General features: G+C 30.8%; 1 protein-coding gene across 2 annotated transcripts in view; it reads left to right on the top strand.

Moving 5' to 3' along the window:
* The window catches only part of LOC139097936 (uncharacterized protein CG3556), a 101,898-nt gene extending 89,082 nt beyond the window's left edge, over nt 1-12,816 (top strand). Inside the window, exons 7-8 of one of the 2 annotated variants that reach the window (XR_011545118.1) lie at nt 448-631; nt 2,259-12,816. Coding sequence is in view for 1 of the 2 variants with exons in the window: in XM_070649961.1 (XP_070506062.1) it covers nt 448-509 (62 nt within the window). In the remaining variant the exon portion in view is untranslated. Of the gene's footprint in view, nt 1-447 lie in introns of both variants that reach the window. The other variant, XM_070649961.1, reaches the window with a different exon arrangement.
* The last annotated feature ends 9,244 nt before the right edge of the window (nt 12,817-22,060 follow it).

The following is a 22,060-nucleotide window of genomic DNA, read 5'->3' as shown; positions in this document are numbered from 1 at the left end:
GACTGCTCAAGGGTTTGTATTTCTTTTTGGGATGATTCTTGCAAGTTGCTAGTTACATAGGAAACTAAGGAGATCAGCCAGTTTATGACTTGAAACATTCTCTCCAAATAAGACGTACAACTAGGCGCGTCCTGTCGCCAATCAGCACCATCCCCATCAATACACCCCGGGGTACTCAACTTTAATAGATTTTTCACAACTTTAGATTTCAAAATGTAATGAAACTTTTACATCTAATAAGAAACCCAATAAAATCACTCAATGCATCAAAATACTAACAATACATCCATTAGCACCGATGAAATTTTTATTTTTAACTTGTGTAACGCGATTCCCTTAATTTATACATGTATCGTTATGAATGAATTCTTCTTTCATTTACTGTAACTTTATGCTTTTTCTCACATTATATAAATTCCATTTTCACACTTTTTCATCTCTTTACAGGGGTTGATGAACTAATGGTTGAGGATGGAGAACATTACTTATATTGGTACAAGAAACTTTAAACGATATAAACACTTTATTTCTCACATAGTCAACATCATTCATGCATAACAATAAAGCAAGAGCTAAAACCAGCGGAGGGAAGAAGACATAGAAAATGGAAGAAGAAGTAAAAAATTTTGATGTAAGTTCGCTTCTATATCTGTTGAAATCATGGAGATGATTTTTCGATTATCTTCAACATTCGAGTGATGAGATAGAAGATTTTATATGAATGATATGTTTTTTTTTGCTTTCTATCATCTTCTGTCTGCTGCATTTGATATAAATTTATTAATATATAGAGATATGATGAGATGGAATGAGATGTTTTTGATTTGATTTTATGTGATTTATTGTACACATCTCCGAGCGACACAAATGAAGAAGGCTCGGTCATGGAGACTCCGCTAAAGAGCTTTTAAAGCTCACCTAAACCTCTTTTATTAGACAACCGTTTGGATGTCACATGACAATAATTTGAATGTCACATGGCAGTCATTTGGATGTCACATGGCAACCATTTAAATGTCACATGGCAGTTATTTGGATGCTATGTGACAGTTATTTGGATGCCACATGACATTCGTTTGGATGTCACATGACAGTCATTTGAATGTCACATGATAGCCATTTTAATACTACATGACAGTCAGTTGTATGCCACATGACAGTCATTTGGATGCCACATGACAGCCATTTGGATGCCACATGACAGCCATTTGTATGTCACATGACAGTCATTTGTATGTCACATGACAGTCATTTGGATGTCACATGAAAGCCATTTGGATGTCACATAGCAGCCATTTGGATGTCTCATGACAGACATTTGGATGTTACATCACAGGTATTTGAATGTCACATGATAGCCATTTGAATGTCACATGACAGTCATTTGAATGTCACATGATAGCCATTTGAATATCACATGACAGTCATTAGAATATCACATTTTAAATGCATTTTAAATGCTAAATGACATTAATCAAAGAGGTTTAACGGAACCTTAAAAGATTCGTGGCAAAACCTTAATGTAGAATGTAAATGTGTCGCTCGGACATAAGAGGGCAGTGAGTAATGGAAGTGTAATGAATTTAAGAAGACATAAGACATGGAGAAATGAATTTTTTAAAGTCGTAATGTGAAATTTAAGTTTTAAAACTTAATTGGAACAAAGCATCAAGACTGTCAATGACTAACAATTTCTTGCAAGTTACGACTCTGACTTTAACATTTTAAAAAATTTACTCAACACGAGTCACAATATTGAATGAAAAGTATTTCATTCTCAAAATATTTCACTTCCTCCTCAATCGAATAAGAACAGCAAGAAAGTATGAAAGGAATATAAAAAAAAAAAACTTTTCCATTTGTTTTGTAGAATTAAACATCCCTTCCGACATTTCACAAGTCCAAAGTTTATTTTCTCTTCTCAACTTTCTTTCTTTTTTCTTGTTGTTGTTGCTGTAAAGTGTAAATCGGATTTTATTCATCTTATGATTTTCTTTTCCTTGTCTTGTTTTACTTTTCGCTTTTTTCTTTATGTCTATGTATCTCGTTTTTTATTAAATGCTCAGTAAATAAATTGCTAGGCCAGGCATCACAATAAGATTATCTTCTGTTCCGTTTCGGGTTTGTATTTCATTCCGTCTGTTCCGCATCTCATTCTCTCTATTTCTTAACATTACAGTTCATGTTATTTTCATGCCCAATTTTTAAATAACTTGAAATAAAATATGTTTTTACTTTTTTGTATGTTCAACTAGCAGCAGCAGAAGCAGTCACTCTTTTTTTTCTTTTCTTTTTAAATAAAAATAAATAAAATAGGGATGAAAACTGTAAAAGTTTCAGAATGCTTGAAGAAACGCAAAGCTTTCGTGAAATTTATATATCTAAAATAAAATAAGATGCAAAAAAAAATTTAAATATGATAAAAAATAAAAGAAATAAAAGTTAACGAATGTAAAGTGGTATGAGACAAGATGCTCGTGTCCATCGCAATATCTAATGACATGCACAACAAAATAAAAAGAAAGGGAATTTTTCTCTCATCATAATGAAAAATTAGATTCTTATAAAGTAATATCTTAGGAAGATTTTGTTAGATTTTTTTCAGATTTTTTAAATAGTTACCAGAGTTTGAAGTAGACTAGGAATTCGTATGGATAAATTGACATAAATCGACTTGACCCCATATGAAACTTGAGGGTACTTTGTTTTATCTGAGTGACACAAATAAAGAAACCTCTCTAACTAACACCAAATGTATGTCGATTCCAATTTGACAGTCACATGAATGTCACACTGAGACATCCTCATTGCAGAGCCTTCCTCATTTGTGCCACTCTGGATATTTAACAAAAAGATTGATTTAGCTCAAAAAGCATGAATTTAAATTAAAAACTTGAATTTGTTCCAAATTTAAAGTTTAGCAAGTCAATATTTGAAGATCAATGAATATATGATCAATTTACCTAATGAGCCTGCTCATTGGTACCTAAATATCCTCATTCAGAGAGTATGTTAGTGACAATTTTAATTGAAACTCAAACTCGAAAGACACATGGCGTAGAAATGGTCGAACATTCGATCCTATCCCAACTTGATACTAGGCTAAGTCCTGATTTCATCAAATCTGACCTGAAACTAGATTCAAATTGGTCTAGACTGGATTTTCAGTCTATACTAAGACATAAGTTAAGTCTGGAAACATAATATCTCAAAAGATCCCCGAGTAGACAAAAATACGTTTGAAATAGTCATTAACTGGACATTAACCTACCATCAACTCTTTGTCCAGTCGGGCTCAGACTTTAAAATCGAAAAAAATCTGACAAAATTTTCCCAATAGAATCAGACACTCTGTATCAGATGAAATCAAATAAATTAGACAAGTAAAGAATGTTTGAAGGGAAGAAGTAGCAGAAGAAAAAAAGTGGAAAGCTCTTCTGGCAGTTTGAACAAAATTTCATTTCGTGAACGAATAAAGAAAAATAAGAGGAAAGAATTCAAATTCAAAGTGCCAGAAAAAGTTTTCCACTTTACACACAGAGTAAGGCAGCGGTGGACAACCTGTGTGCTGCGGTACACTAAATTGTTTGGAAATGCCATAAACTGGATTTCATTTGTGGTTTCGGTCAAGGCTAACCAATAAGGTGTGCTGTGAAGAATAAAAAGGTTGACCACCACTGGAGTAAGGAGCAAAAAGAAGAAGAAAAGTTTTCCTTTTTCGCAAAAAAATAAGAGAAAATGAATGAAAAAAAATTTATAAAGTGTAGGGATTCTCTTTACAGCTAAAAAAAGACACAAAAGAATGAAGTAAATTATATATACTCACATATATTAAGTATAAGTAAGACAAAAAAAGGTAGATGAGACCAAAAAAAAATAATAAAATAATGGAAAGACTCCATAGTAATGTATAAGAAATATAAAAAGTAAGTATTATGGTGTTGACTATAGTTACGCGATTTAAATAAAAGAAGAATTATGATAAAATAATGGTGGGGAGGAATGGGAAAGGAATTATGATTATTATTGTTATTTTCTCTCCCTTCCAATAATGGAACTCAAAAAATAAAAATTACACACTTTTTTCTGTCTCTTCTTTCTGTAAAAAGTTTCTGTTCCTCTGTGAATTGCCACGAGTTTGGAAATTTATTTCTACTCATAAATTTTTTTTTCAATGAAATTCAGCAAGTCAGACTATGAAAATTTATGAATTACATGGAAATGAAAATTGAAGCTTTTCCTTTTTTTGTGATTTGAAAGGTTTTTTGTTAGAAGCTAAAAAGATTAATACGTTAAATTAGAGAATGAATATTACTATCATTAATAATTTCATGGTCTTTGTTAATAAGGCTTAAAGAGTGATATCACTAGAAGTTGTAGGCATGACGGTTAAGCTATATTTCCCATTTGATGCATTCATCAAATTCAAATTCAAATTTTTTACGAGAAATTGAAGGAAATTAAATTTGTCTTTAAAGAGTGTCCCGAGTGGCACAAATGGCTCAAATTTATAAGGAGCATGCTAATGTGTATGCTGAGAAAATTAAACATGCTCAATCATATTGATACTTACATTCAAGAGAATATAATCATTATTTGGTAGGCTGAAGAAGGGTCTACGAAGCTTTAGAGGCTTTGCTAAAGAAAGTCTTCGCAAAAAGGCATCAAAATGTTTGTCATATAATATCTACATAGGGGCAGTTCCATTTGGTGTTGATGAAAAATCATTAGCAAAGCCATTAATGCTCCGAGATAGAGCTTTGTTCATTTGCGCCTCTCGGGAGTCAATTACTTAGAAAATTGAGGCTGATCATCAACCTTCTTCCACACTAAGTGAAGTAGATTGAAACAGAATTGGTAATCGAGTGTCTTTGGCCATATTTTGTCATTTTCAATCGGTAGTCTACAGCGACCAAGTACCACCGGTGGCAATAGACACCATTGCATCACCGTATTAACGGTAGTTGTCCTCAATTTTAAATGCGTAAAATAAAGTTTGCCGTATTGAGTCACTCGGGCTTCAACCAAGCTTCAACAATAAAATTTAATCAATAATTCCTTCTACATTTATGATTCGTTTCATGGTAACTGCCATTTTACCGCAACTATTTAATTCATTTAATAGAATCTGAAATATAATATTTTGAAATTAAAGTTTTTAATGAGGAAAATTTATAAAACTATTTGTTAGGCTCCGAGAATGATTCTCGTGGAACTAAAAAAAAGTTAGTGAATTCCTCCACAATGCAAAACATTTTCATTTTCAATTTGCTCATGCAAATTTACGCTTTACTTATTTCCATGTAAGTATTAATAAAAAAAATACAAAAATAATGCAAAACAAACCCTTTCATTTATTCCATGAACCATATATATACATACAACTGGAGCCAAAAATTCTAGACTAGCATATTTCGTAGCAACAGCAACAATGGTGAAAAAGAGTCAAAAAAGTCAATGGCTTTAAAAACATAGTTTCTCGTGCAGTGGAAATTTTTCATAAAAATGTTCTTCTTACTCAATAAACCATCGCAAGCTCATTCATTAAAAAGGAACAGAAGAAAAATAACGCCATTTCTTTCTGTCTTATTTTTTTCTCATTTCATTGTAAAATTGTAGATTAAAATTATATTTATATAGTAATAAAAATGAAGGAAGAAAAAAAAAACTGAGAAATAAGAGGAAGAAAAGTAGAAGACAGAACATTAATTAGGTATAATAATAACAATAATAATACTTTCATAATATAATTCAGTGTGGCGTTTGAACAGAAAAAAAAGAAGTAAATATAACAATGCAAAGGTATACAGCAGAGAATTCTATAAGTGACTTTAAAGCATGGTTCTATGTTTAAAAAAGAATGGTTAAGAATCCGACGCTTGTGAAAAGTTGGCATTAAAATTTTGAAAAAGAATAAACTTTTGTTATTGAGCCCGAAAGATTCAGAGCGTAACGTTATAATCCACTAAATAAAGTTTAAAGAATTGCCAAATCACCCCTTATGAATTGAAGCAGCTCGCTGGTGCTATGGCTTTGTCTTTCGGGACTCAATTATTGCACACCGGAAAAATGAGCATGAGTTCGAGTCTCGTCAAAGGGAATACTACAGATTTAAAGATATGAAGTTTATCACCTTCCTTGAAGTTGGGCAGTTAAGTACCTCCATTGAGTAATCGGCAAGGCGCTTAGCTCAAATCCAATGAAGTAACTTGAAAGTCGTCGGTTCAAATCCTGACCTTAACTAATTTACGATTTTTCAGAAGCTCACATACTTCAACTGCTTAAATTACCGAGATCAAGGCGAAATTGCATTTCCGAGCTCTAGGCAAGGTTTGATTAAGAACGAGACAGGAAATTGCACAAAAATCGGAAATAGAGCTGCCACCAGCTTACCAGATGAATTGAATATTAATAAAACAGACCTGAAAATATCACGTAATGACGTTATGTTAAAAGAACTAGCCTCAAGCATGCTTGCTAGTCACTGTAATATAGAATTCATAGTAAACCACCAAAAAAAGCCAGGATAGACCACAGTTATCCTGTCAAATTCAAATTCGAGACAACCATACCAAGCAGTTTTAATGCCAACTTCTTCCAAATAAATAAAATACATAATGTATATTAAATTAAAAGGAAGCATGTCATGCAATTTATAAGAACAAAGTAGAAGTATAAAATTGTTTTTATTTCCCATCCAATTTTTTTGTTCAAAGGACAATTTCTCGTTCAACCCACCCCGACGACTCGCATTATAAACTGCTGAAAAATGCTTTTCCGTTAACATTACAATAAAAAGCAGTAAGAGCATATATATCAAGTTTATAATATTGAATTGATATTTTTTTGTTCTGCATTGGAAAGCTCGTTTACTCCTTCTCCAAATCAGCCAACCAACAGCCATAAACTGTATGTTAAATTGCACTTTATGACGAAAATATAATAGGAAATAAGGGAATAAGAAAATCTATGAAGAGCTTTTGATTTTTTATGGAAACGAAAGAAAGAAAATTTTATTTCGAGTACTTTTCTTTCTATTTTCAATTTGAAATATATTGTGCATCCTTACATGCATTGAACGACGATGTCTAGAACTGTTAGGGGGCAGAGTTGGGAAATTTAGAATTTTAAGGAGCTTTAAGAAGTTTTAGAAGCTTTTAAAAGATTCTGGAGCTTTTTTATAAATCACTTAGTCGCTACAGCAGGAGTGAGCAACCTGTGTGCCGCGACACACTACTGCAACAACTCTGCTTCAATACAAATCTAAAATACAACAAATAATAACATAGGACATTAAAAAAGAGATAGGATTTAATAAAGTTTATGGGAAACGACTAGTTCAAGTTTCTCAATGGAACTATCTTCTCACTAAATGCTCATAATAGCAGTGAAGGAAGAAAGCTCTTTATCTTCTTTATTATAACCGGCTTTTGAAATGAAATTGAAGGAAATAGGAAAAAGAAAAAAAAAGGTTGCAATTGAGAGTGTTAAATGCAAAAAGGAAAGCGAAGAGATAAGAAAATGATGCTTAATAGAAGATTTCCGTCTTGTATTTTATGTCCTTTCAGGGCAGACTTTTTCTACTATTAAGAAAGGTGATTGCAGTGAATTGCTGAAAGGTTATTAATTGTTAATCTGTGGGAAGTTCAAATGTTTGATTCGCACAGCAGTGGGCAACCTTATACTAAGCCTCGATTGAAATCGCACACATCATACGGTTCATGGCAATTTCAAGAATTTTTGTCGGCACACAGGTTGCCCACCACTGCATAGCCAGGAAACTGCCAAAATTGATTTCAATTAGATTGAAATTAGTCTCTAAACTCAAGCAGTCGAATGGACATTCTACCTTAATATCAAATTTTCTTCTCATCTTTTCTCTATATATCCTTAAAGCTATCAGCATCATAAGCGTCATTTCCATTTGTGACCATTGCTTTCTGCTCATTTCTTCGTTTTCTTTCCTCATTTCAACATTCTCATCTTCATGTAGTTGAAGCAGTGCTGCTCAACCTTAGTTTCCTAAGGGTATGAGGTTTAAGACTTTAAATTGGTGGATCTTATTCAGGGATTTCAGTCAAAAGTTTGTGCTTTAACACAGAATTCCATGTTTCGTGTCACACGTCCAGACCAGCACTGCATTGTGGAATAAGACCATCGTACAAAGTAGAAGATGATGCTAAATATCTTCAAACTATGTGTCACATCCAGTAAATTTATGTGAGACAAAGACAACAAGCATGAAAGAATATATTAAATACATATAAAATATCACAATGTGCTGAAAACAACGCTTCTTGAAATTTTTTGTAAGTGATCAAGTGAAAATAGAAATCTGGAAGAAGGAGGATGATGGCAAAAAGCCGTAAAAGGAAATATGTCAGTTGCAGACATTGTTGGACAAAATTTTATTTCTTATTTTCCATTAAATTCATCTCTGTTTTTAAATTAAAATTCAATTGAGATAAGATGAGATGTTATGAATTGGTGAGCATGCTTATGCAGCATAGGTCGGTGAAATTGTAATCAAATTTTCAAATTCATGGTGGATATTCAATGACATCGTTCATTTATTATTAATAATGGAAACTTTTTTCGAATCATTCAACGGATTTTATTGAAAAATTGGGGATTTATTGGAGCATTTGAGGGTGCTTGATCAGGAAGTGATGAAAAATTTATAAGACTTTTTTGCACGTATATTGAGTTTTCAAATTTAAATGATTTGCGCAAAGTTCTTGAATCAAAAGATATAAATAGATATAAAGTCAGGTTGCTGATTGCTGTATCCCGATAATAATTTACTTCTAAACAGAATAAATTCTTTAACCAGTTACAGAAGCTTAAACCACTTGAATTATTTATTGAATTATAACATATACATGAAAGAAGTTGACACAGAAAAATAACAAGATTTTCATAACGTGAGAGATAATAAGTAGACATTAGGATAGTTCATCCTGATCTGCACACATTTTTCATGGCAGCCTGATGGCAACCACATGACATCCAAGTAGCGGATAACATTAAGATTCCACTGGGACGTCATATGGCAGTCATTTGGTTGGCATGAATAATTTGTGCTGATCGGGCATGTTTCATTTAAACCCATTAAAAGATTTTATGTTTGTAAGTTAAACTGAATCTAACAAGATCAAATAATTAACAGAAAATAGTTTGTCATTACTATCACATCATTGTAATGCTGCTCAAAAAAGAGGCAAAATATATTCATGTGCACAAAATAGCATGCAGGCTTTCTTGCATTAAAAGTCAACAATTATGAATTAAATTGTGGATTTTGGAAATAGTAATTGACTAAAGCTAAATAAGTCATGTACAGTAAAAATTTCAAATCAAAAATCCTTTATCGCTCATATACATACATACCACAGAAAATGGTTAAGCAACAACAATTGAATACGAATTGAAACACCAAAAATACTGTAATGCTCATAAAACGATTGAAATGCAATCACAATGTAATCATTCGATGGAAAACGACACACAATTATTCGGCGATAAAGATGCGAAACGATCGAATCATGACAGTCATTTTCCTCTATAAAAGTACTCGAATAAATGGCAGATGTGCCAGCACACACATGTTGTTATTGTTGACTGGCTTTCTGTAACAAAATCATCAAAACCCGATAAAGGGATCGTTCACAAATGGCTTTTTGAGGTCGGAATCTCACTTAGTAGAGTGTCATACCCTAACAGGCAATGGCTGTACTCATCTAAATGAGCGTACTCATGAGTATACTCAATGCATATAACTGAGTAATACTCATTAGGATGCTCCTTGTCTGTTCGGAATAGGGACTGTTCATTTATTAGGTTCAGTAGAGGACGAGAGGGAGGTAGGCGGGGGTAAGGGAAGTTATTCTGTAGCGTAGTAAGTGACCTGTCCAATAAGTCATTTGTGAATGACCATCAAAGAAAAAAATTGCATTTAATTCCTATTTATAAAAAAAAAAATATTTAATCTACCTTAAAAACCTATCCGTAGACTTAAATTTCTCTTTGCTGCATTATCTTCCCACATCATCAACATCATTTTCATCAATAATGTTATCATCAAAGCTCATCAATCTAAATTAAAGTAGAATTACAACTCAACAAAAAAATATGTAAATGAACATGAAATATCAAAAGAAACTCGTGTTAATTAGGTATGGAAAAAATGAATTATTGATAAAGATGAAAAATAAAACTTTTTTTTTCTCGTTCTCGGGGGTGACAAAAAATTGAGAAATGCTTAAATTAAAATAAAAAAATTTTCCTTCATCATCATTATTCTTGAGAAATAAAAAATTTATATATATTTTATCAATTTCCATCGCGATGATGAAATATTAATTAATTAAGTACGAAAAGAAACTTTTTAAGAGAATTGAAGCTAATTAGCAATGGATTTGATATCAATTTGAATGGGGAATTTTCGACAGAATTGATGATAATTTACCTAATAGAAATTTTAAGAGGATTTTAAATAGTTTGATGATTGCTTTGATTTAAAATGTATGTCGATGGAGCACACATGTGACTGAGATGGCAATACGTTAAAAAAGGATTGGTGTGGCATCAAAAGAGCACTGAATTTAATCCAATTTTGTGGTTTGTGATGGTTTAAAATAGCATAGGGGCGTAGCCAGGGATCATTAGAGTGACGTTCCACCCCCATCGAGGATTGTAAAATCTCTTGCTTGTCCCAGAGCTCCAGACCCCTTACTTACTTACTTACTTACTTCGCTGGTCGTACAGATCAACCATGATCCATGTCCTCCCTCAGATGACGCCTAAAGCTGGCTTGAGCCAGACCTCTTAACATTTTCTAAATCAGTGATGGGCAACCTTTCTCCAAGGAACACCTTCTTAATAAGCCTCGATCAGAAACGCACATGTCATGGTATTTCCAAAAACATTTGGCGCCACACAAGTTGTCCACCACTCCTCCAAATATTGAGCCATCATAAATAATGACCTCCAATCCTATTACAGTCAAAAAATCGTGAATCACCGTAAAAAGTTCTCAGATTTCAAATATCTAAATAAGTTCTCATTAAAAAGAGATCATAAATGATGAAATTAATTTCCATATTATTTTTCATGAGTCATTAGGATGAACATTTCAGCATTAAAAAGGCTTTCAATTTATGATGAATGAAAAATGTTCAGAATATCTCATTACATTTCTCCCCACAAAAATATATGGATGGAGATGCCGGGAAAAAAAATATATTTCGGTTCCTTCAAAATGAGTTTCTCATGTAAATGAGGGGAAAAATTTAAGATGAGTAAAATTAAATAACATACAGATGATTAGGATTCGTCAAAATGCTTATTCTGCGAAGGTAATTTTTCATTTCACAATTCCAACAAATTCTTAATTGAAATGGGAATTTATATTCTTAAGAGGGATCGATTTAGATCAAGAATGAATCTCCATGACAATTATAACTAAAAATTTTCTAGCAAGGTAAATAATGTAATGAGAAATTGATGATATTATCGGAAATTAAGGATCAGGGGCGGTTTCTTGACGTATCCGGGGTATCTCATCATACTCTACTCGGAATATTCGCAACCTATCCTACTCAAAGTATCCGGGGCACTATCCTACTCGGGATATCCTGGCCAGTGCAGCCTAGACTTACAATCAAGTCTATTCTAGCGTGCCACACGTGCTATACACTTCTTACTCAACCTAAGGTTACCTAGGATTGGGTGGATTGAAGTAACGTAAGATAACCCTACCCTTAAGAAAACAGCCCCAAAGGTGTATACAGAAAAGGACAAAATTTTTCAATTTGCAAGTATTTGTTGGCACAAAAATTCAAAAAAGACCCTTTAATTTTTGGTGTCCAAAACAAAAATTTTAAACCGCACCTCAACCTCTTCAAAATAATTCTACTCCCCTGTTAATGATTGAACATAATGTTTGAATCTGTTTGTGTTTGAGGAATTGAATTCTAACATGGCAGTGTTGTCCAAAACGAAAATGCCATGAAGCTTTTGCCGTGTGTTGTTTCGGTCGAGGCTTACGACCAAGGAGTGACGTGGTACAAAAAAGGTTCCAAAACACTGTATTTAGATGTTTAAATGAATTTATTGACAAATTTAAAAATTCAGTAATTTTGAAACCCGTAACACCACTCCCTGAACACTTCTTCTGACATGAACATCTAATCCTAACTAATCCTTGACAAATAGAAAATAAGAGTTCTTAAATTAAACAATTGACTGACATACCACACAAAAAACAAGCAAAATTTGCTTATTTTAGCAAAAAACAAAAACAATTCAAATTAGAATCGACAAGTGCTCCGCATGGTGCTCCGTTAATTAAAAGAAGATGAAAATGAGAAGGTTGGAAAAAAGCTGTAAAAATAAATTGCAAAAGTAAAAGCTTACAAAACAAAACAAATATGTAAACAACAAAACAATAATCATCATCACCTGAAAAATAAAATGAAATTAAAAGCGAGGAAAAAGTTAGAAGAAGGTGAGGATGGAAAATTGTGTTAATAAACATGTACAACAAGCCAGAAAACAACACACAAAAGTGAAGCAATACATACTAATCAAATTAAAATTTATGCCTGAAATATATTTAATTATATAGAACATATACATACATAACAAGTATGTGTAAGCGTGAGTGTGTGTAAGTAGGGGAAGTTTTACTTATTTTTTGTAACACAAAATCGCACATGATAACAATGAAAATATGTAGCAAAACAGATGCTAGCAAAGAGAAAGAGCGAGGAAAACTCTGAATGAGTGTGCATGAAAAATAAAAAAAAAATAAAATAAATTAAAAATAGAGACAGAAAAATAAAATGCTTAATTAGTTTAATTTGATTACATTGAATTGTGTAGAAGGAAGCTGTTAACAGATTTTATATGTCTCTGAATACATGAAAAAGAAAAACTTTTTTGCAGATAAAAAAAATGTAGCTTTTTGTGAATAAGATTGGGTGTGATTTTTTGCATGCTTCATAATTTATTGGTCCTTTTTTGGGGTCAAGTCTAAGAGATTATTGAAAAATTGAATATTTTTTAAGTGTGATTATATAAGTTGATGTCAGCATATTGATCCTGTTGGTATCAAAACATTGGAAATATGGCAAAGTATATGAGTTTTTTAGATCAGCATCGATGACGTAAACCAGTGGTTGGCAACGTGAATTCCATGGCACCAGTGTTTAACACCAAGTTGTGTCGCGAAGAATAAAAGGGTGTCCACCACTGAGTTAGACGATGGAACTTAAAAATTCAACCCATGTGTACAAAGAGCATTCTCACAATACTGAGTATACTTCTGAGCATGTTCATAATCATCTTTTAACTTGCTCATCTGAGTATGTTCCAAAACATTTTTTAGCCTATTCACTAGAGCATGCTCAACTTGATGAAGAAGCGACATCCTATTTGCATAATAGTGGATACTCACATAAGCGTGTTCAGCCTAAATTTGAGCATGTTCTGAGTAACTTCTTTGTACTCTCCGGCAAATACATCAAAATAATAGCAAATGGAGCCTGAAGCAGACGTCTAGTCTCAGTCTATGCCCTGGGGATAAATTCAATTGTTTATTCTACAGCATATTTAAACTTGCTGTAGAACAGACTCTGTCCTGAGATCGCATTTTTTTTTTTCAATCTAGCCTAAGGGTTGAGTCACCCTGGTCTGTGAACGACCGTATCTATGATCGAATTGATTCTGACCTGAGATTGGATTTTTTTCCAAACTAACCTAAGGCTTGAGTCACCGTTTCAATAACATTTTCGAATGGGGATTGCTCGACATTATCTAAATCACTGACAAAACTAATTACATCTTCTCTCGGATAGCACAAGTCGGTTAATCAATCCAAAATCAAGCTTCAAGCCGGCATGACTCTGTCATTGTGTACGATTCAAACTAAATTTGAAACCAAGTCAGAGTCATGCCAGCCAGGAACCATATTTTTGATTGATTAATCAGTCTGTGATGTTCGGATTTAGGTGTAGCACTTAAATAAATTATTGCCACCCGAAATTCAAGACTAACGTCATAACAGCACCAATAACTATAAAGCAGCAAAAAATTGTCAACCCTCATGTCTCAAAAAAAAAATAAATATATTTAAAAGTAATGAGAAACTTTATGTATGATGTAAATATACAACACACATATTATATTATATTGTACTCGTTATAATTTTAATGATTATTATACTTGAATGAAGCTTTTTTAGGAGTGAAGGATAGAAATTTTTAAGTTCACAATGATGTATGTGTTTTACTGAAAAAAATAAGAAATAAAAAAATTATTGCACATGCTGAGCAGATGATGATAAAAAAAATATTCTCTTATATTATTAATTATATTATACAAGAATGAAATAAAAATTATATTATCATTATTATTGAATTATACCAAGCAGAAAATCGAAACAAGAAAAATGAGAAATATATATAATAAAAATAAATACACAAAATTGCACTATCATTCGATTATGTTGAATTTTCAGGGAAAAGCGGCTTGTATAATTGAATGATTGGAAAACAAAAAGGGAAAAAGAAAAACGTTTTTCATAATTTATAAACGGAACTACTTTGTAGCTGGGAACTTTAATTTAATCAAGTTGTGATGAGTTCTGACATCGATTGTTAAGGTAATTTAGTTTTCTTTTCAGGTTTTAGAATCGATGTTTTTGAGATGAAAATTTTTAAATTTTCAATTTTTTAAAGGTTTAAAATTTCAAATTTTTAGATTTTCAAATTTTAAACTTTCAGATTTTATAACTTGGAGATTTTCAAATTTGCAAAATTTATAACTTTCAAACTTTGAAACTTTCGAATTTTCAAATTTTTAAATTTTCAAATTTACACAATTTCAGATTTTCAAATTTTCACATTTTAAAATTTTCAAAATTTAAAACTTTCAAATTTTCAGATTTTGATAGTTCAAAGCTTTAAAACTTTCAAATTTTTAAATTTCAACATTTTAAAACTTTGAAATTTTCATATTTTCAGATTTGCAAAGCTTTCAAATTTCTAGATTTTAAAGTTTTAAGTTTTCAAATTTTAAAACTTTCAAATTTCCGGAATGTAAATATTCAAATTTTAAAACTTTCAGATTTTATAACTTGGAAGTTTTTAAACTTTCAAGTTTCCACATGTTCAGATTTTAAAACTTTCACAATTTAAAATTTTAAAACATTAGAATTTTTAAATTTTCAAATTTGCAAAATATCAAAGCTTTAAAATTTCAAACTTTCAAATTGTCAAATTTTCAGATTTTAAAACTTCCAAATTTTCAAATTTAAAAACTTTCAAATTTTCAGAATTTTAAACTTTCAAAATTTTAAATTTTTGAAACTTTCAAATTTTTAGATTTCTAAATCAAATTTTCGTGGAACATTTAGGATTTCCAGAAAGGCCACTTATGTATTGCGGACCATAATTTAAGCATCAAAGTCTCAACAAGAAATTTTCCTCAAAACCAAAAAAAAACCATCCCAAAAGAACCTTTTAAATAATAATAAATTACATACAGTAGCGACAAAAAGTATTGAGACGGTCTTTTATTTTTGCATTTCTTGTCATAAAATTTCAACTACAAGTCCATTTTGGCTGAAAATTTCAACATTGGTTTATTTTTGCTCAAGGAATCAAACCTAAGAAAAATTTTATACTACAATTAAGTATTTTGAAAATAACCGTTAAATTTTCAAATTATCTAAAGCCAAAAAGTATTGAGACGATGGTTTTTGATTGAATATTTCTATGAATCCTTCTTTCTCATGACTTATTGTGATTGGAACTAATAATATTTATATTGTTCTTTATTTCCATGCCAAAATTTTTAATCAAAACCACGTGGTTACTTAAATTTTCGCAATTCAAAATGGCGACCACTTTGCATGATTTTTAATCAAATATTGACTTGAATTTAAGCTTAATTAATTTAATTTTAACTAAATCATGTTTATTTATCAATAAAATTTCAGAATATATATAGTTTGTTAATATTCAAGTGTTTAAAAGACAAAATATTGAACAAATTATTTCTTTGGTTGAAGGGTTTTCATCAGAACAAAATTTATTATAGAACAAATCTTTTTAATTAGCGCATAAATATAAGATATTTTAGTCTCATTTTGTTGTTTTTTGATTCTAAAATAATATTCATAAAGTTTTAGAAAGCTACAACTAGTATCCAATAAGAAATAACTAAGTTAATTAATCACTCATTATACGATCTTCAGGGACGAAAAAAGTAAATTGTTCATAATTCTTTTTTTACGTGTAATTATTAATGTGTTTTGTATTTATACACTTGAAAACACTTAATTTTAGTATAATCATTCACTTCTCCGCGTACATTTTGCTATTTCGGTTTATTTTTAAGATTACTTACTTTTGATATATAGCAGTCTATAATGAAGTTTAATTGACTTTCATTTTTCTTATTTGACACTAGTTGTAGCTTTCTAAAACTTTAAGACTATTATTCTACAGTCAAAATACAACAAAATGAGACTAAAATATCTTATATTTATGCGCTAATTAAAAAGATTTGTTCTATAATAAATTTTGTTCTGATGAAAACCCTTCAACCAAAGAAATAATTTGTTCAATATTTTGTCTTTTAAGCACTTGAATATTAACAAACTACCTATATATATTCTGAAATTTTATTGATAAATAAACATGATTTAGTTAAAATTAAATTAATTAAGCTTAAATTCAAGTCAATATTTGATTGGGCATGGCCGTTTAGAAATTCACACTCAGTAATTTGAAGTTAAAGGCATTTTTCTCCTTAGTTGGACTTTTTAGAATCACTTTTGATAGTTATAATTGTAGAAATTCATAAAACCAACATTTTGGCATATAATTTACTATGATTAGTGCTTTAATTAATGCAGAAATTCAAAAAATATCTCAATTACTGAGTGTGAATTTTTGTTCCATTTTTTAAAATTTTTCAGAAAAATTAATAAAAATCGTTAAATTTATGTGTTTATTAAGATTTAAATTGTGGGAGCATAAAGATTTTATGTTCCTTTTTAAGATTAGATTACTCTACGGAAGCAAATCATGCTTTAAATTAGTTTAATTAACATAATTAGTAATCTGTTTTTGAAAAAAATTATTTTTTTCCGTTGAAATTTTGAAAAAAATGGAACGTTATTTGCGGCTAAGCCCGATTAAAAATCATGCAAAGTGGTCGCCATTTTGAATTGCGAAAATTTAAGTAACCACGTGGTTTTGATTAAAAATTTTGGCATGGAAATAAAGAACAATATAAATATTATTAGTTCCAATCACAATAAGTCATGAGAAAGAAGGATTCATAGAAATATTCAATCAAAAACCATCGTCTCAATACTTTTTGGCTTTAGATAATTTGAAAATTTAACGGTTATTTTCAAAATACTTAATTGTAGTATAAAATTTTTCTTAGGTTTGATTCCTTGAGCAAAAATGAACCAATGTTGAAATTTTCAGCCAAAATGGACTTGTAGTTGAAATTTTATGACAAGAAATGCAAAAATAAAAGACCGTCTCAATACTTTTTGTCGCTACTGTAAATATATTTTCCCTTCCATCCTCACAGCCAGCTGTTGAGTGAGATAAAATGAGAGGATTTTTGAAATATCATTTTGTTGCTGTAAATTACATTCCATCCTTTCATCATTACAATAGGATTTTCTCACTGACATTGAGAGTATTAATTTCTTAGGTTGTTGGATTATCTGAATGATTGTCATAAAAAACTCTTTTGAATTACTCAAAATCATAATTGTAAGCTTGTGGTTGTGTCTAAAGCGTAAATGATAATTCATTGTTATATTAATAAGGTTGAAATTTCAAACTGTGAGGTAAGATGTAATCATTTTTAATGTCAAAGTAGGTGTGATTAACTTGAGTTAAAAAGCCACTAGAAGTGTGTATAATTTTTAATGAGGTATATTTGGAATAGGTAAGGATATAAAGCTTAAAATAGTAAATTTTAGGATTTTTTGAATGAGAAGATTTGAGAATGTTTTTAAATTAAATGCTTAATATAGATTGGACTTGCTTTCTCTGGTCGTACAGATCAATTGCGATTTATTTTCTACCTAAGACGTTTCCCTAAACTGGCTTTATCACTGACTGTCTTTTACCAATACCAGATCCTCGTGGATAAGTGTACGTTAATACTAGTCATCAACTGGACGTTAATTTGGCATCATCCAGCTATAAAATATTTTTATCCACTCGGGAAAAATTGCACTATCTCTATTAACAGCGTCTTTAAATGAATTTTTTGGTAGTTCACGAGCTTTTTGCCATTTGACTTTAATAGAACTTCCACAGGTTTCCTAATAACATGTCCTGTCCACTAGAATTTGTTTACTTAGATCACCTGTTCACCTTTTATTGTGAGAAGCTTCAAATAAATATTAAAAACTTGAATTGTACAATACTTACACTAAGAAGATAAGAGTTCACTTTTAGGTATCGCAGTGGTATTTCTGAAACATTAAGTCATGCTCTTTGCCTGTTAGGATTATTTTTTGAGACAACCTAATAACCCACAATAATATAGAATGTCATGCAATTATTTTCAACTTCTTCTGATCCTAACTATATTTAAGTTGCATTTATTCAACTAACTAAACGTAACGGTTTTTGAAAATTTGAATGAATTATAAAACTTCTATAAATCGGACAATCGTGAATATTGAATTTTCATTCCAAAATCAATAAAAACTTAGGTAACTTAATCTCAAAAACATTGCAAAATAGTTCTCAAATTTTTAAAATTTAATATTATTTCTTAAAATTCTAAATTAAAATTTCAAACGTTACAGATTAGTTTAAACAAAAACTATTATAAAAGTGAATACTCAAAATTTCGAATTTCGAACAACCGGTAACGGCTACGTTTTATTCAAAACTCTTTATAACAGTCTCACGTATAACAAAAAAATTAAAAGAGAGGAAAAAAGTTTCGAAATCAAATCAACAGCAACAAAAATATTTATACATAAACTACTCAAAACAAAAAAAAAAAATTTTTGAATCTCACTCTAAATTAATAGTTAATGTGAATTAAAGTAGTAAACTGATATTCTAAAGAGATCTTAGTTCATTGTTTATTGATATAATTAAGCATTGTGTCGCATGTAATTCAATATTTTCAAAAATTTCAATAACCTGTTCTGGAATTTATTAAAAAAATTTATCAAGTAGTGACAGAAGCTAAAGCACTTGTGAAAAACTTCAAAATTTCAAGAAGTAGTCAATCGAAATATTAAATCCGAGGAAATTTTTGTGGATTTTGCGGTGAATTGTGTGCTGATATTAAAGTAAGTGAAAAATAAGAAACAAAATGTGTAAGAAGAAAAATTAGAGGGAAAAAATCGATCAAAATTCCGCATTATTTTTTTTCCTCAATTGCACTTGTTGTTTTGATGTTTGTGTAACAGATTTTTTTCTGTGTCTTCTCTGCTGTTCATCTCGTTCAATCGCTTTTAATTAACTTTGTTTCTAATCATCATTATTAATATTATATGTAGTTCAGTCAAGTTGAATGAATGTGAAAATTGAAATATAATTCAATATATACTTGCATGTATGTGCATCAAACAACAAATAAATATCTAAAAATAGAATTAGAAGCTGCAGCAAATAATAAGAAGAGGAACTAAATAACATGAAATTCAAATCGATTTTTCTCTCATTTCATACTCTATTTTTGATGCTATCAGTTACTTGTTTCGTTCGCGACGAACGATGATCTTTCTATTGGATTGATTTCAGTAAATACAGTCTCAGTATCCTCAAAAAAATACTTGCTGCACTTCACTCTGATGATAATTTCATCTTCGATTAAAACACAATTTTTTGAATTTTCATCATTTTTTTTCCTACATACATAAGCTGCTCTATACAGTTGATCGTTTTAATTTAAATTAATGGATTACTCTCTATGTATGTAGATTGAAATGAGATTCCCTTAGATCACTTTTTGCTAGATTTTATAGAGTTGATGCTGCTGTGAAGATCGCGCGAAATTGATAAATGTTATTTGAGATGATAGTCTGTTTAACACATTTTGAGTTGTTTATGTTATCAAGTTTTATTAGGGACTTCTTTGGAAATTTTAATTTGTCTGCAGTAGATTATGATTCCAGTAATATACTCGAATAGCACAAATCAGTTAATCGATTGGAAAATTTGGCACCAGGTCTACGTGATTACAGCATATTGCTGTATTTAAATAGAATCCGACATCAGGTCGGCGTGACTCTGGAAGGATAATTAAGACCAAATCCGGCACCAAGTCGGAGCCAAGCCGGTCTAGGTCCAGACATTTAATCAATTAACCAATTTGTACCATTTAGTACACCCAAAAAACTCACTTGAGCTATTCAGAATTTTTAAATGAACTTGTAATTATCCCAGAAGACACACCGTGTAGAATTGGCCAAAATTCCAGCTCCAGAAAAACTTGAATATGACGTTATGCTGCATTTCATTGAACCTGGTCTAAGGCCAAAATTACAAGGGTATGAGATCGGATTTTCGCCTATTTCCTTACCGTCAGCCTTCGAAGATACTCATAAAATCATTTAAAAACCCTGAATTACTCAAGTCGGTCAATCGATCCAAATTTCGGTACTAAAGTTAGAGTCATTCCAGCCTATGATCGAGTTTTTTATCATTTATTCGATTTCTGCTACTTTGGAATGCAATATCATGGCAATATCTGTCCTTAAAACTGCAAAATTAGTGAAATCATTTCTAGAAACCAAAATCACACAGATTAATCTCAAGGCAAAGCCTCAAATGCGTATCCACAACATCGAAAATGAAGTAAATGAAAATATTTAGATGTCGGTTCATGGTCTAATTTCAGAGCTTAATTACAAATGAGCATAAAATTTACTACATTTTACTATCTCGATAGAATTCGACATACAAAGTTAGGGATTGTGGAATAATGAGTAAGAGAGAACGAGACTGACTGTAAAAAAAAGTCAGCAAGTACCGTGACGAAAACTATGAATAAAAAGTATTATTATTTTTATATAAATTTAGAAACAAAAAATAAGTAAAATGTGTGTATATAAAATAACAACTAATAGCATCCACATGTGAATAGAGTTTGAAACAAACAATTCCAAATTATAATTATGTTACGTTTCACCATCATCAACCAACTGTAAGCTCTTTTTATCTTCTCATTTCTGTTATTCTATTATTCTATATACGATTTTTTTTTTACTTCTTCTTCTTCTTCTTCTCTTTCCTCTTCTATGTTCAAAGAGCTCACGCTTGTGCCATAAACACATTCCGTAGCATATAAAACTTTACTTCTACCTTTTCGCTTTCATTTCTTTTCACTTAAGCAAACTTGATTTTTTATAGCTAAACATTTAAGCAGGTGAAATGACAATGGGGAGTGCGCGCGAAAATAAAAAAAACATACAGCAGATCGTCAGCATCGTCATTTTTTCTTTTGATAGATATGAATTTATTTGTCGTGTATAGATTAGATGAGATTGTGAGCATCTTCAATTGGCCCATGTTACTCGATCACTTCTCAGAATTTATATATCTTTGTGTTTGAGTCGTTCTTTCGTATGTGATGGCATTCCATTGAATTTACGCTATTTCAATGATTTCGGTTTTTCATGTTGTTCAGTGGCATTTGCGTAAAGTACCGGCATGTTGGGGATTTTTTTTTAGATTAGTGGAATGAATTTCATATAATTATCGTGGTAAGGCGGCGAATCAGTGAATATTCATAGAACACGGCAGTTTTAATTGAAATTTCGCATAGATTACTAGTGTTTTGAGGTGATTCTTAGGAATAAAAATTTATGCTGTGCTAAAAAGGTTGGTTTAAAGGACTTCTAAAAAAACTAATAGTGAGTGTAGAATTAATTTCTAGATATGTTGATGTCTGAGTGTTCTTTTGTAACTTCATGGATAATCCGTTAAATTACGTAATTATGTTATGTATTGAAAAGAATTCCTTGAATGTTAAAGGGGTCCGTTTACTAATT

The sequence above is a fragment of the Chironomus tepperi genome, unplaced genomic scaffold (assembly GCF_022539635.2).
Source record: "Chironomus tepperi strain 1889 unplaced genomic scaffold, CSIRO-AGI_Ctep_v1 contig_441, whole genome shotgun sequence".
Taxonomy (NCBI): Eukaryota; Metazoa; Arthropoda; class Insecta; order Diptera; family Chironomidae; genus Chironomus; species Chironomus tepperi.
This window is presented reverse-complemented; position numbering and strand designations above follow the sequence as displayed.